Source organism: Medicago truncatula, chromosome 4 (genome assembly GCF_003473485.1).
Source record: "Medicago truncatula cultivar Jemalong A17 chromosome 4, MtrunA17r5.0-ANR, whole genome shotgun sequence".
Lineage (NCBI taxonomy): Eukaryota > Viridiplantae > Streptophyta > Magnoliopsida > Fabales > Fabaceae > Medicago > Medicago truncatula.
The window spans coordinates 1,798,404-1,815,174 of NC_053045.1; the positions used below are offsets into that span (position 1 = coordinate 1,798,404).

The window sequence follows — 16,771 nt, forward strand, 5'->3', positions numbered from 1 at the left end:
AGGCGCGCGAAATTCGACGGTACCTTTAAATTGATTTTCTACTAAAAATGACCTTTTCCGAGTAAGAATTTATTTTCAAAATGAACTTCAAAGCTGTAATTGGTATCACGCGAGAGCGGGCGGTTACAAGATTCGAATTATGGCACCGCGTATGTTAGAGTAAGCGATATCTTTAATTTAATTATTTCCCGCAAAGAAAATTATCTTATTTTTAATTATAAAAGTATTGTTTTGCCAGTATCACCGGTCGACGAGAACTACATTTCGATCTCTCGTTGTTATTATTAAATTAAATTCATTATATTATATTTACGCGCGAAACAACTATTTTTTTAACTAGCCTTCGATAAACAACAGGGGCGGAGCCCCTCATGGGCCAAGGTGGGCCATGGTCCACCCCCAAAAAAAACAATTGTAGGTATATATATATTAGTGTTTGTGTATATTTATTAATTGTGTTGCATGTTATAGCGGTTAGGGTGCCTTTTGCCAACTCTAATGTACCAGGTTCAGTTCTTGCCCCTGCAATTTTACCTTTTTTTTTATTTTTCTTTTTAAAAATTCTTCATCCGTAAAATTCAATTGTTGATAAAATAATACATCTTTATTTAATAAAACATAACTCCTTTATTCAATTTAAAACAATCTTTTATTCTTTACTCTTATTTTTGGGTACAATTGTCTATTTACTCTTTTTCTTTTTTTTATATAAAGGGGGATTCAACTCTCTTTTTTTGTCAAATAAAAAATCCCTTTTAAAACATGTAACATATTTTTTATACAAAAGAGAACCTCAACTATCTTTTAAAACACATAACATATAATATAAACGATAAAATATCCTTAAAATACATGATATCATAAAAATATCTAATTGTATAAACGCTATTTTTTAGGTAAAAAAAATACTATAATCTTAATTAAATTAAAATATATTTTTGTGAGTGCTAGTTTAAAAAATAGATGACACATATGTACCATTTAATCATAAGATGACATTCGAAAGATATTTTTGTGAAAACATTCCTCCCAAAAAAACATTTGAGATCGCACAAAATAGAAAGTTTTTTTATGTGTATATCCAAAATACTAAGATATTTTTGTGAAAACATTCCTCCCAAAAAAACATTTGAGATCGCACAAAATAGAAAGTTTTTTTATGTGTATATCCAAAATACTACAGGGGCGTGGAAAGTATTTGCCAAGAAAATGTGATAATTCAACCTATTATAAGCCTAATTAACCTCAAGGATTAGCCCAAATAGATTGGACCAACCCAAATTAACAATTTCTTTGTTTATCATCCCTTCGATTTCTATTATAAAAGAAAGTTTGTTTTTAGATCGTTCAATAAATAATATATTTAGTTTATATAAAGATTAAATACATTATTTATTGGATTAACATAAAATATAATTTGTTTTCTTATAATAGAGACTGAACTCTGAAGTAGTACTTTTTAGTAACATTCAATTTTAAAATGATAAATTTCATAGATTGGTCAATTGATGCCTACCGCGTATTGTGAGTTAGCCAAGCCCTATTTGTATAGGTCATTTACCGTGGAAGACCTTCAGAATTTGATTTCTTTGATATAACATATTCTGAACTTGGTTTCTCAAAAGTAAAATGTGAATAAAATGAAAAAATTAATAGTTCGTTTTGCAGTCACTTTCCTCTCCAAGGAGAATTATCCATTTTATAGGAATCAAATTCCAACTCAATTAGGGGTGTTTAAAACCAAACCAATCCAAAAGAAAAATCGTAAACTGAATCAATTCAAATCGAAACTGCAAAAAACCGCATTTGGTTCGGATGTATTGGGATAATTCTTTTAGTTAACCGCATGGTTTGGTTCGGTTTGCGGTTTTGATTTTACCAACTGAACCAAACCAAACCAAACCAAACTGCAATATAAGAAAAACAATAATTAAATATATATCATCTAGACCAATACTCATATAAATTCAAGAAAACTTTAATAAAATGACATTTTTTTCTCTTGTTAAGTTTAATTTCTTCTTTGTTTTTTATATCAAAAATGTATTTATGTGCTACTTAAAATCTCAAAGAATGATTAAAATTTTACTCTTTTGTATTTCTTACAAAATAGGATTATTTTTTGTCCACATTTTAATTTGGTCTGCATAGTTGGGAACATTGTTGAATGGAAATAAAATTGTAATGTTAGATGAAATTTAAAACATTGTTTTTTTGAAAGGAAACCCTCCGTCAACAAAACTTCAATTACCCCCCTGAAATTGCATAATGTTAATCAATTTACCCCTCCGTCAAATTTTTCTGTTAATTGTTTACGGTTATGATCAAATACCCCCCTGAAATTTTGCACTTATGTGTAAAATGCCCCTTAAACTTAAAAATTTAGATCTTCAAGTAGTATATTGTACCTATTGTCATAAAAATTTTATTCACAAGAAAATGAATGAATATATGCCAAAGAAATCATGGTTTTGTCATGTACAGCCTTTTCATTCATATTTCATATTTATCAACAAGGAGCAAGAGAAATTTTTCACAAAGAAGGTAAAACTAAAAACCAAACATTAAAAAGATATCAAGTTGTTGAAATAAATCAAGACAAGAATACCATAACAGCAGAAATTGATATCTATCACATAACTTTGTAGTACAATGTGATTTACTGGCTTCATGCAGAAGGTCACTAACTTAGCTTCACAAACCTAATAGATATGACATTTCCTGCATTATAAAAATTATATCATTAATTAAGTTGCAAATTCACAAACCTAAGCCTTGTTTCTTCTTTGTTATGCAGATATTAACCTATGAATTTTCTTTATGGACACACAAAATATCAAAGACTTGTGTACTTTATGACTGCATATTCTAACATAATTACAAACTTGTGTAAAAAAAAATCTTCTATATATGTATATATTTAAAACACATGAGAGTAACATACATTCCATAAAGATTTATATGACCAATAGATGCATAAACATACATTCCATAAAGATTTATATGATCAATAATTGTTAATTGTTTGCCTTTAATATCTTGAGTTAAGGATAAAAAAATATAAATTTTCAAGTTTATGGGGCATTTTGCACATAAGTGCAAAATTCCAGGGGAGTATTTGATCATAACCGTAAACAGTTAATAGAAAAATTTGACGGATGGGGTAAATTGATTAACGTTATGCAATTTTATGGGGGTAATTGAAGTTTTGTTAATTTCAGGGGATAATTGATGAAACCTACAATTTCAGGGGGGAAATTGACTATTTACTCAAAAATTTATTGTTTTTAAAAAACCGTACCAATCGATCCAGTCCAAACCGCATTGGTTTGGTTTGGTTTGATTTGATTCGGATTTTAATTTAAAAATTAACCGAATCAAACTAAACCGCATACTTATTTATCTTACGGTTCAGATGACTTTTAACTTTAAATATATTCAAACCGCACCACGAACACTCCTAAATTCAATCCACTCTTCTTATTAATAGGATACCATGAACATATAAGAATCTAAAAGAGAATGCTAACCTTATTAATTATGTCTTCATTTTTGTATTCAAATTGAAATACTATAAAATTAATTTTTGAAATAGAATAAAATGATTCTAATTGGATGTGGACTAGGATATGGAAACTTCTTTGGCCCCAAAACTGATTGTGGAATATTTTTATTTTTTTTTTTGTTTAAAAATTTATTGTCACCAATCTCAACCACATATTAGAATTTGTTCTTGTCATTATTTACCATACCCACGTGAGGGTAAGGTTAAAGTCTTATCATGATATGAATGATTAATATCACCCATAACAAACAACAGCAACAACACAATGGTAAATGAAACCTAATTATCTACTTTCTTAATTTGGGATTTGGATTTGCTGCATAAGAAATACACGCACTTTTATGCAGTAATTAATCCTAACCATTTATTTGAGATTGAATGGCTTAGGTTACATATCTGCTATCAGAATCAATCTTAATCATTAATATGAATCGTACAATTGGAAAGTGAAACTGCGTCATATGAATCAGAAGATTGGAAAGTGTAACTACGTCAATGTAGTTACGACAGTAAATCTAATTCCCTTAATTTGAGGTCAAAGTCATAATCTTTTCATTCTTTCTTCACTTTTTGGCTCGAAGGGTGGATTCCAAAAAATATAAATTATATATAAATCAACACTGTCACAATCCTAATTCAATTCTTTAACCAAAAAATAAGTTAACTAATTAACCAAACAAACACATTATCATATGATTACAGATTAGACCCCACTCTAATTTCCCCAAAAAAAAAACCAATGATAACCCTCACTTATCTTCACTTTTAAGATCAAAACTCCACTGAACAAAATCCATATAACAATAACATAACAACAAAAGAAACCCCACCCAACTCATCCACCATAATTATTAGCAACAAAACGTTACTTTTTTAGTCCTAAGAAAGTTTCCCTTTTCAAATTAAAGTTTTCAAAAAATCAATAAATATCAAAGATCCTAGTACATCTTACACCAGCTCATTTCTAGAGACAAAACCGTAATTTCACACCAAATCAAAGGTTCTTATTATTCAATTTACATTATTAAATTTATAAATTCAGTTACTACTTATAATGTTGATGTAACACATTACGCATAACATAACACAAAACTTTACACCGGCAAAACCCGCCGCCGGTGGAATCCAAAAAACTTCACATTCAAATTTTCATGCCCATCATTTTTTATTGGAAATTCAGATACCCAATTAAGAAAAGTGAAGAACTTTGAAGAAATTTTGAAGAAAAAAGCACTTTTTGTTGTTATTATTATGAAGAAATAGTGCAGTTGAATTATGGAAGAGAAGAAAAAACATCGTCGGAGAATGTTACTATGTGGAAAAGTTTCACGAAACGGTGTTGTTTCGGGATCGGTGCCGGTGTATCTTAACGTGTACGATCTGACACAATTCAACGGTTATGCTTACTGGTTTGGTCTTGGTGTTTATCATTCTGGTGTTCAAGGTTCGTCATTTTCTCAGAAAAACATAGTAACCTTAATTCTTATTTTTTCCGAACTTGCTTTAGATCTAATCTAGGATCTATGTGGAAAATTTTCATGATGGGTTTCTCTCTCTTTCTAAAACAGTGGTAATTGTAGAATTTACTTAACGTTGAATTTACGGTGAATTTTTGTGAAATTACAGTGCATTGTGGTTTAAGCAAAATCTTGATTTTGAAGCTTTTCTATAATCACTTTTCAAACTCGATGATTTCAAATATAAGCAACTATTGATCAAAGAAAGTTGACATACTTGGTTTAAAATTTGAATCAAATACATCCAATTCTTTTTTATCAATTTTTAGTTATATTTAAGACCCGATTAATATTAATTTAATCTCGAAAAAGAAAGTTTGTTGGGAATAACCGAATGGTGATGAATTCTAGTTAAGTGTGAATAATTCAAAATCTAAGTTTGAATTTTGAGTGAAACAATTTTTGCGTCAGTCTTTGTTACTTAGATTACTAGGGTCCCTTTTGCTTAAAAATTTAAATCAAGACTTACTAAATTTAGTTGTTTTATAAAATTATTTAATGAAGACTAATTTGATTGATATTTGAAATTTTGAAACAATAAATTAGTGTTATAGGACTTGTTAAAGACTAAATTTTCTATTTTTTTTTTTTCTTTTGGTTTGGGACTAATTTGAGTCATATTCTTTTTTATTAAAAAAATGGGTTTTTTCATTTTTGTTTGATTTAATTTTGATGATTTTTGTTTTATTTTTCAGTTCATGGTGTTGAATATGCATTTGGTGCACATGAGTATGCATCAACAGGGATATTTGAAGGAGAACCAAAAAAGTGTGAAGGATTCAGATTTAGGAAGACAATAATGATTGGAAAAACAGATATGGAAATTGGTGAAGTGAGAAGTGTGATGGAAGAACTTGCTGCGGAGTACAAAGGAAATGCTTACAATCTCATTACAAAAAATTGTAACCATTTTTGTAATGATGCTTGTGTTAAGCTCACTGGAAATTCTATACCTAGTTGGGTTAATCGTCTTGCTAGAATTGGTAAGTATCTCACTCCTACTACTAGTTACTATTCAATGCTTTTTTTTTTTTTTTTTTTTTTCCTGTTTTGGATATTGATCATGTGGTTTACAATCCAAGAAACATGTAAGCGGGGATGTACATTGGTGGTTGTTGCGGGTTGGGTCGAGATTAAACGGTCCAAATTGCTGAGGGTTTCACTTAAAACAAAACATTAAAATATGTACACCAATATCGATCTTGTCAAAAAATAAATAAATCAATCTCGATCCAACGACTATCAATATCTTTAATTGCGTGAATTGTTGACTAAAACAAAACCTAGTTAGTGAAAGTGACTAATGAGTTTCTTTTTGACTAGAAGTATTGAATTCAATTCGTAGTTGAAAAACTTGTCAAAAAAAAAATTCATAGTTGAAAAAATCTTTTGATTTGTTTTAGGCTGAATTTCAGGATATAAGACCGTTTTCTCGGAATAGGAAAGTTGAAATAGCAAAAGTTGAAAATTGGAGAAAAAAAATTACTAATATCTACGAAACAAAGGTTGAAAATTGAAACATTTAGCCGTTGTGAAGATTTTGGTCAAGTTATTGTTATTTATTTGCTATAAATGTGGAGTGATATAGCAAGATTATTGTTGATAATGATAGCGATTTTTATAAGCTCTAAGGCAAAAAAATTATTGGAACAATCTTTTTATTCAATTTTACTCGTCAAACTAGGTATTGTTTTAGTTACCATGATAATGGTACAAAGTTTTTAATTTCGGTACAATATGACTACTCTACGTCGGAAAATCAGATTATTTTTTCCATACGCACGAGCCAGGAACCCTGATTAGTGACTATATGTTTAAGAAGTATAAGTCTCTCACTCCTTGGACCAATCCTTTGTTGGTTGTATTATTTCAAATTTAAACAAGTTGTTTTCTTTTTAAAATAATTGATAGAGAGCTTTTAAATTTTAATTCCTAATCAAAATCCTCAAGACCATTGGAGACTATTTGCTTAATGCTGCACGTTGAATTTGTTAGGTAGATGATGGAGAAAATGTGAATAAATGTGGGAGGGTTACTTTAGAAATAGGTCAGTGTACTAGCTAGTACGCAATTAAATGACATTAGTCATCTACCTAATACTTGTGAAATACAGCTCATTTTTAATATTTTATTTGGCCTTGCACTTAAATAGAGTTAAATTTGTTTTATACTAAATTTAAAATAAAGGCATTCACTTTTCTGTATTAATATTATTAAAATGCAATTATAAAGATAAGGTGGTGTGTCAAAATCGTAAACTTTTATTAGATATAGTGTATAATTACTTACTTTGAGTCATTGACAATGCATATTCTTTATATGCAATTAAATATATGAATTTCTTGTTCATGTAAGTAAACATAGTTCAGTTGAAAAAAATATACATTGTTATTTGTAGATATAAGTGGTTTCACCGGTTTGACCTAAGACTCTTGATAACAAAAAAAGTAGCTAGACTAAAAAATTGTATAATAAAAGCAGGAGACAAGTACTTTTCCTTCTAATTAATTTATTATTACATGAACTTTTATGCTAAACTTCCGTAATTAAGATATCTTAAAGTTATCACCTTATTGAGATAAACATTGCTCAAATTATTGCAGGTTTTATGTGCAATTGTGTTCTTCCCGTGACATTGAACTCAACAAAAGTTAGACATCATCATCATAGAATAGAAGACAAACAATGTGAAGATGATAAACTACTCAAACAAGCACTGACAAGTGAACCAAACAAAGTTAATGTTTCAAGTTCAACACCTTCAAGAGCATCTTCACCGGCTTCTTCTAGCTCTGGATTAAGACGGGGAAGGAGTAGGACAAGACGTCCTCCACCTTCACCTTTGATTATTGCATCCCCTTCATCTTGATGTTTAAAATCTTAAATTTTTTATTATTTTCTTTTTTGTTTTGTCCAATTTTACAATAGTTGCTATCAACAAACCAAGAAAAGGCAACATATTGGATTTTTAATTGAAAATTGTTATTATTCATTCTTTGTTACATCTAATGAGATAGTGACTTTATAAAGATATCAAAAAACCAGCAAGGAATCATGGACTAATATTGCTTTATTAATTTTGTCAAGAGATGGGGTCCACCTTTAACTCTTAAATGAAAAAAGTTCAAAAGAAATTAGACATCACAGGAGAAAAAGAAGAGAAATTATTTAGTAAAAGGGGCAAGTGTTAGTGACTTGTGAGTAGACTCATATTGCTTTTTCTATTTTTATCAAGAGATGACCCACCTCTAACTCTAAGGTAGATTATAGAAAGAAAAGAAATAGAAAAGGTTCACGAGGAAATTACACATCAAAAAGGACAAAGAGGTGGACAAAGAAATAAAATTTATTTCTTTTGTTTCTCCTAAAAAATAATGATTTATTAAAATAATGATCATGTAGTCTCGTGGACTCGAATTTTGGACACTCAACTTATAATTGAATTTTTAATTATTTGACAAAAGAATAATATAATGATAATGTATTTGTGAACTATTTGTTATTTATATTCATAAAAAATATATTTTTCATTTTATTAAAATAAAGGCTTAATAGCAGTTTTAACACCCTAACTTTACAAAAGTTGCGATTTTGCCCCCTAAATAAAAACTACAAACCGCCTCATATGTTTTGCATATGTGGCAGTTTTGGCTTCCAAAACCAATTTAGACTCGGCCTACACTGACGTGGCACCCTAAGTGAGGTGTCAGTGTTATTTATTTATTTTTATTTTTTTTACCAAAAATTGGCCTTAGGGGGCCAAAACTGCCACAGTTGCAAAACTTATGGGTGATTTTGTAGTTTTTTTCTTATGAGGCCAAAATCGCAACTTCGTGAAAGTTAGGACGTGAAAACTGTTATTAAGCCTAAAATAAAAATTCCAAAAATTCAATCAACTTTTTCCAATCATATATCATTATCTTAAAATGAGAAAAAATACGTACATTGTTAGTGTGTATTTATTAAATTCTAATATATGTAATATTTAATATATTGGTAATATTGCTGTAGAGAAAATAATTTAGAGTCAAGGCAAGTAATTTCTATTTTTCTAATATATGTAATATTTAATATATTGGTAATATTGTTGTAGAGAAAATAATTTAGAGTAAAGGCAAGTGATTTCTATTTATATGTCAGAAAATAATTAATTTTTTTAAGAGGCTAAAATAGAGTATATTAACTGAAACGGTTGGTATTTCCAGCACAAAATGTGCCAAAAGAAAACCAAGAAAAATAGAAATGAATTACATCAAAGGTTCAAGGAGTAATAGAAGAAAGAGGCAAAGCAAAATTGTTACAATATGATTCGCAAACAAGAGAGATGATTAAACCACCATATATGATAGTTAAAAGCAAAATTGATGCGCTTCACTTTCACCTACCTATAAGATCGATGCTTAATTTTTTCAAGAAGATGTTGTATTGTGTCCTCCTATTGGGTGTAAAACCAGAGCGTTTCTTTTACGTCATATGACTCAGACACATGAAAGTCAATTAAGATCAAGAACAGAGAGGATATTTTTTTGGAAAATCACATCAAATTCCAAATTGAAGTATATGGTGTATCTGCAACATGAGTGGGATGTACCGTAATAAAACAAAGACAACTAGAAATACCATACCAAATTTTCTCCAAAAAGTCTCAAGATAGAAAAGGATATATAGAAAATAATTAATTTGAAAAAAATGTAAAGTACTAAAATTGATTTCCAATTCTTAATCAACGCCTTAAAACTTTTTAATTGTGTGTTTGATATTGTTAATTTTGTACTTTTTTTTTAGTAGAAAGTTCATTTCGTAATTGAAAATTAGAATATGTGTAATAAAAAAACGTGTTTTTCATGCTGAAAGTGAACCACTAGACGTGCAACCTCTACTAAGTATGTTGATTGCATAGACTTAGCGTATATAAAAGTGTTACTTATAGGCTCTAGGTTTGGTATGTTAGTTTTTTTGGGGTGAAACTTCGGTATACATTGACAAGATGATGGTAGGAACAGGTTAAAAGCAATTTAAAGAATCACCTTAGGCTGATATTTTGTCTCCAAGAGAAGAGTTGAATGCTATAATTGTCTATGTCAATAATTAAATTGTCCATTTAAAATATACATTGACAAAAAAATAAAATCATGACTATTAACATATCATGTTTGATTCAGTAATTCAATGAGTAAAATGTTAGTAATTCACTTTTAAAACACTATTTACAAGTGACTGAAATTCATATAAGTCTCATCATTTTATAAATTAATTCTGCACTATTTAATATGATTCACATAAATTTCAACTAATAGTGTATTATTGGCCAAGAGGTTTATGTATGGTATGTTATAATATAAAGTGTGAATTTTCTCACTTTACAACAGTTAAAAAAAAATTACTTAAATCATGTACTACAAAATAGAGATTAAATATATAAAACAGAATATGGAACTAAATGAGTCTATTTCCAAAAAGACATTATTATGTTTTGTTATTCTGTCCAAGTCATAAATGGTTAACATTAAATGACAATCTCCCTGTTTCATCTTCTGTTCTGTTCTGTTGCACTCATGCTTTTAGATACATAGCAATAAAACATCTCACTGCTATTATTATTTCCAAAGACATGGACTAAACAAAATTGGTGCTGTCATTTTCTGTCTGTGTCCTTATAGTTCATTTTCTTTTTAGGGTATAATGACTTTAACTATTTGGACTATGCACTTTTTCCTCCTTCAGCTCTATTGGGGTCAACAACAATGCTAGATGTTATAGAACAACTACTTTTGACTCATAATTATTGTCACTAATGAAATGAAACAGGAAAGGATCTATGTTACTCTATGTTTTGATCTTTTTAGCTTTAATAGCCACATGTTATAGTTAATCTCCTCCCAAAAATCCGACTGATTTTCTTTAGAAAAGTCTCATCACTCAACCACTTTTTTTTTTTTTTTTTTTTTTTTTTTTTTTTTTTTCATGCATAAGACATAGGTTTGAGACATTGTTTACATAATCTGAATTCAATCCCACTGCATAACTTTTGCTTTCTTTTCGGTTTTGCAAACTAACAACTTCGCAGCGCCGTAATTTTGATAAAGCTTTAAAGTATAACTTTTGTCAAAATCAGATAGTCGATCCGCTTACACGTCTTGTTTTTACTGTTATATCGGAAGTTACCCCATGTATTGTTTGACGTAAAATAGATAGTTGCTTTGTTTCTATCTTTTGTTGAATCCTTTTCATAGCTCGATAAATAATTTGATAAGCCAATGATTTTTTTCCGTGTTTCATAATACGGTTAACCAACATGTTAACTAATCGATTACGATAAATTGGATCGGATTTTGCGGTTTTTTTTCCTACAGTACCTCACCGTGACATGAACGTAGAAGGGATAATCCATTTGCAAAGCGGTGAAGCAAAAAGAATCCAATTAGACGCCAAAGTTTGTGAAGGGGGGTGTGGCTAGTACTTTTAGATCAATTATTGCTTTCACCAAGAACTTAAACTTACTTAAGAGGTTAAGGTAGGAAAGAAGTTACTCATGTATGGTATGGAGTATGGACAACTCATAATGGATTTAAGTTATCCATAATTACCATTTACCTAAGACTACTCTCAATTTAGTTCAATTTTCTTCCCATTCACTTCTCAAACTACTAGAAGCACAACTGCATTAAAACTCTTAGGTGAATGATATGAATAGAATATATGATGTTGGCACTGGTAATGATTACAGAATACAAGTTTGTATCTAACCTCAACTGCATCTATAAGATGAAACTTTTTTTAAAAATAGAAGTAACAAAAGTTTATATTTAGAATTCACATTAAGAAACTGAGCCAACAGAAGAACAGTATATCTTGTTGATTACAATAAACGAGCCCAAGGCACCCATCTGATTTGGTAATTCAACAGTTTCTCTTGCTCAAAGGGGTGCTGCCAACAAAACAATTAGTAATGTTAAAGTTAGAACATAGATTTCAAAAACCGCATAAATAATAAATAAATTGTTCAGAGAAAAAGGAACATGCACTATCGGTATAAACTAGTTTGACACCGACGCCAATTGAAAACCAGCATTTTGCGATTATTTTTAAATTGTAGCACAAAATGGGCTTACGCGTCAAATATCATATGTTCTTATTGGATTTCAGTGCAAACTTTTTTTTATAAACTGACAATATTTCTCCATTAAACTTGATGGTTAAAACATTTAATGAATGCACATACCAGGGATTGCACGGTGCAGAGAATCAGATGGCTGAAAGATATCAGATTTTTTTCTTTTCTCGCAACCATTCAACGAAATTATCCAGGATTAAAGGCCACGCAAGTTCGGGATCATAGTCACTAAGCGATGGAAAACTTATCTGTGAAAAAAAAGTTAAAAATTGAAATAAAGCAGTTAACAATTTATCAGAAATAGAAGGAAAACAGTAAAGAATACAACACGTGTGTTCATCTTCTTATGTGCTTCCGTGAAAAGAAAACAGTGCCATAAGAGACGAATGCATAGGTAGCAAGAGATTATTAAACAAGATATGAATACGACGGATTAATACATATCACTTCATTGATAAATATCATCATAAAAGCAATCTATAAGTAGTAGAAAAAGAGTGTATACCTCGTTGCAAAACCGGAAAAATCCCATCCACTGATCCATGTTTACGACCTTGTAATCATTTTGATTCTGACATAAATAATAAAAACATGTAAGAATCATCAATAAGAACTAAAACAATAATTCTTTTAAAAGAAAAAAAAAAACTAAAACAATGATGTGATATCCATTATTCACCTTCAAATATTCCACAAATAAGCTGACTTGAGCTGGAAATGTTGAACCCAAAACAAGAGAAAGTAATTCACAAATGCTCTCTATATCAATGCTTTTCTGTTTCTCCTCTAGTAAAATTGGAAAGAAAAAAAAAATTAGATATAGAACATATAATGAATGAGAAAAAGAAAAGTCAATTGTAAAAATTAATTTACACAAAATCACATCAAAGTTTACCGGTTAGACAATATTGGAAAGCATAAGAATAGAAATCTGAAAAATTTGACGGCCTCCGGACCTTCACATGTCAAAGTAAAAACAAAAAAGTTAGCAAGTAATAAAAAATTTCCTCACAAATAATAATTTCCATCTCAAAGAGTATCACTTAAGTAATCATACCTCCTTTTCTAGGTCTGGTAGTGCCTTCTTCAATTTACTTACTGTATCAGCCCTTAGTGCTTTTAAGCCTCTCCTCCACTCGTCCTATAAAATATATAGGTGATAAAAGTTATTCAGTATACGGATGGGAAAGAAATATGGTCCAAAACTACATGATTGCATACCAAACATAAACAACAAGCATTTCCAAATATTTGAGCCTTTAATGTATAAAAGTTTGTATAATAAACAGGGCAGAACATAAGTTCAGTTCTATAGGTCCCAACCTTGCTGTTCTCCTACCACAACACGACACATATTAAGGTATTCTTCTCCTTCACCATACAGTGAGAGATATATAATATGAGTCACGCGCTGTGGTCGGAGAACCTTCAGTACAGGACCTATGGGACTGTACTTAGTTCCAAACTTCTAAAATTTAAATAATTGCAAGAGAAATGTTAAGAACAATTGACATGATAATTTACGTACCACGGTAAAATATCCTTGCTCCTCAGATTTCATTTTCCTGTTACATTTAGGCTTCATTAACTTAAGATAAAGATCTAAGAATACAATGTTTAAGGACAGTTAAGTGAACAACTGTAGCTTACCACGCAAGCATCAAAATCCTCAAATCAGTATGATCCACCTCCATATCAGCACAAAGTGCTTCAATTCCTTCTGGGCTGTAACAAAATTATAAAAAAAAAAATGATAATCTACTTTAAAATGTATTTAATATGTTTGTATAAGAAAATAAAACTCCACCTACATACCAAGTATCACTTTCTAGAATTATACACAGTAATTTTCAAAACTAGGTAGAATAAAAAATTATCCTATTGTATTATGATGACACTATCCTCTGCCTCAGCCACCACAACCTTAAGTCTCTCCCAAAGACGTGACAAACATTGAACCAACACCAAGCTTCTGCTCACTCATACACATATCAACCAAATGTTCAAATCCTATCTAAAAAAGACCAATTTCGACCAAACAATTTCTAACAGGCATCATGATAGGGTGCTGGACATAGGCCCTGTTGTTGGGTCTAATGGAAATGCTTGAGTGGGCTTTATTCAGAACTTCTTTTTTCTATCCATCTATTTCTTTTCTCTATCACATTATGAAGCATGCAATTCCCTCGATAAGAAGTTGCAAAACAAAATAAATATTAAAATAGGTCTTGAATATCCTCATTTAATTAAAGAAACCGCCACCCATGGGATGGACAGGAAAATGATGATTATTAGGAAGCAAAGAAGATGAGAAGCGGGCATTGCAAGAGACGGGAGCCAGAGCACCATCATAAGGTGTTTTCTTTGCACACTGCGGCTGTTGATGGACTTCACAAAATCCAGATGAGTGTCCATTGCCAACATCATGAACATGATACCCATGATGGAGAAGACATATGAAGGTGGCTGTTTGTCACCGGAACATAGGTGGCTGTCTGTCAACAGAACCTAATAACATTGTTTGATCATGAACAGTGTCGCCAAATAGCAGCTATAGCAATGCTACAGCCTACAGCGCTACTCCCTCCGGTCTCGAATATAAGCAACAAAAATTAAACAAAGTAGATGTATCATGTATCTGGTTCAAATTTTTAACCAGATGCATAAACTTTGTTCGACTTTTTTTTGCTTATATTTGAGACTGGAACAGTACAACGTAATGGAACTTGAACAAACCACTATATTGTTCTGCTGTGTTATGCGCTATTTAATACAAAATGTTGTCAAATAGAAGTTATAGTGGCGCAATGGGTAGGCTGTAGCATAGGAGAATAACAGTTTTTAAACAAACTACAATTTTTTGTGATCCATGATTCACAACACTGATCACAACAAGGATTGTTTGGGGGGTAGGGCAAAAAGAAACTGAAAGCATCAAACTTTGGGAAGGAGGGGAATACATGGAAAGGAATTAGGTGAGCTATAACATTTCATTTAAAGTAGTAACTAGTAATCACTCACTAATTGAATGCTCTTAATCCCCCATACATCAATGTCCAAGATTAAAAAAATAAATTGAGAAAACATCAATGGCATAATCTTATTTGATTTTTGTAACTAAAATTACACAAAGAAACGCTTTGTTGAAGCATACTTACTCAATCAACCCGGAAGATCCATTGGCATATGAATAAAATAGACTATCAATTCTCTCCAGTTCCTTTGAGTTTGCTTTACTCGAAGCTGAAAAATCATTACACCCATACAATTAGAACACGCAACAGTTAACTTACCACTTCAAACGTGCTTTGCAGATACAAGTCCAATTATGTTTAACCAACATCATAAACATGATACGGTAATACACAAAATAAAAAAAGAGGCAGTAATAAACAACAAATATGCTTCAAACATATGGCCACAATTGCGGTCGCGGTGCTTTCACATATGCCTCGTAAACCTTGAGGTTACCGCCGCAATTGTGGTTGAACCAGCGCAATTTAAAACCTTGCATGCAAGTTAATTAATAGACAAGCAATCTCCATCTTCAATATTGATAGGTTAACAATTTTTTTTCCGGTAAAATCTAACTCTTGATCATCAATCAATGAGCCTCTTTTTTTTCTTCATTAAATTGTATTTTGTTTAACTCCGTATCGCACTCGAAAACCAACTAATCATATGAACCAATCCACCATCCATAGTCTGGTTTCCTTCATTAAATTGTGTTAATTAATCAAACAATAAATTCTAGATTTAATTCACTAGGCATAACTATTAGTACACTTCTTCCATCTCACCAATTACCCAATTTCCAAACCTAACACAAATTTGTAATCAAAACAAGAATTATAACAGAAATTAAAGTTCAAAAAATTGAAGAACAAAAAAGGTTGACCTGACAAAAAAAAAATCAACTTTAGCACGAGCATGATAATTAAAAACCCTTAATTTGAGTTTAACATTAACATAATCATAATTTGAACAATTATCATACATAATTAAATAGGAGAAACATGAATAAGAGCAAAATTAACCAAAGAGGTTTAACAGAATCGAAGAGTACCGGAGCGGAAGAGATCAGCGGCGGAGGGATTGGAATTGGATTGACCCGTTTTCTTTGATGCAGCGCGTCGCATCTTCAATAACAAATCCAGAGAGAGAGAGAGAGAGAGAGAGAGATTTTGTTTTCTGTGTTTTGAGGGAAAGAAAGAAAGAAAGAAAGAAAGAAGGTTGAGGATGATGACGTGTACCGCAGAGTGTGGCTTTATCCCATATGAATGATGATGATATCAGATTTGTTTCACTTTCTTCTATTTTTCAATTTAGATTGACTTTTAATTTAATTTCTTTTTTGTTTTTTTTTTTCTTTATATATAAACTCTAAAAAAGATAATTAATCATCTTTTAATATGGGATAAAGCCACATATGGTTTAACCGATTTAAAAATTAGTTGAATAGTAACTAACAATCGTTTAATATGTTTTATGTTTATGAGTAATCGGTATGCGCCTAAAGAGCGATACTCTTTTAATTTAAATGGTTAGGAGTTTTGAACCTAGCCTTTTAAGTTT

At 30.6% G+C, this 16,771-nt stretch overlaps 2 protein-coding genes across 2 annotated transcripts; one reads left to right on the forward strand and one right to left on the reverse strand.

Moving 5' to 3' along the window:
• The first annotated feature begins 4,548 nt into the window (after positions 1 to 4,548).
• Positions 4,549 to 8,113, forward strand: LOC25491272 (deSI-like protein At4g17486). Its single transcript, XM_013599154.3, has 3 exons — positions 4,549 to 5,009; positions 5,778 to 6,065; positions 7,686 to 8,113. The coding sequence occupies exons 1-3, from the start codon at positions 4,841 to 4,843 to the stop codon at positions 7,949 to 7,951; spliced, it is 723 nt and encodes a 240-aa protein (XP_013454608.1). The 5' UTR covers positions 4,549 to 4,840; the 3' UTR covers positions 7,952 to 8,113.
• Positions 8,114 to 11,746: 3,633 nt separating this feature from the next.
• Positions 11,747 to 16,478, reverse strand: LOC25491273 (DCN1-like protein 4). The gene is made up of 10 exons (XM_013599155.3): positions 16,263 to 16,478; positions 15,355 to 15,439; positions 13,847 to 13,921; positions 13,725 to 13,761; positions 13,254 to 13,337; positions 13,092 to 13,152; positions 12,876 to 12,982; positions 12,702 to 12,767; positions 12,305 to 12,444; positions 11,747 to 12,010 (listed from the first exon to the last, which is right to left on the reverse strand). The coding sequence occupies exons 1-9, from the start codon at positions 16,333 to 16,335 to the stop codon at positions 12,346 to 12,348; spliced, it is 687 nt and encodes a 228-aa protein (XP_013454609.1). The 5' UTR covers positions 16,336 to 16,478; the 3' UTR covers positions 11,747 to 12,010; positions 12,305 to 12,345.
• Between the last annotated feature and the right edge of the window lie 293 nt (positions 16,479 to 16,771).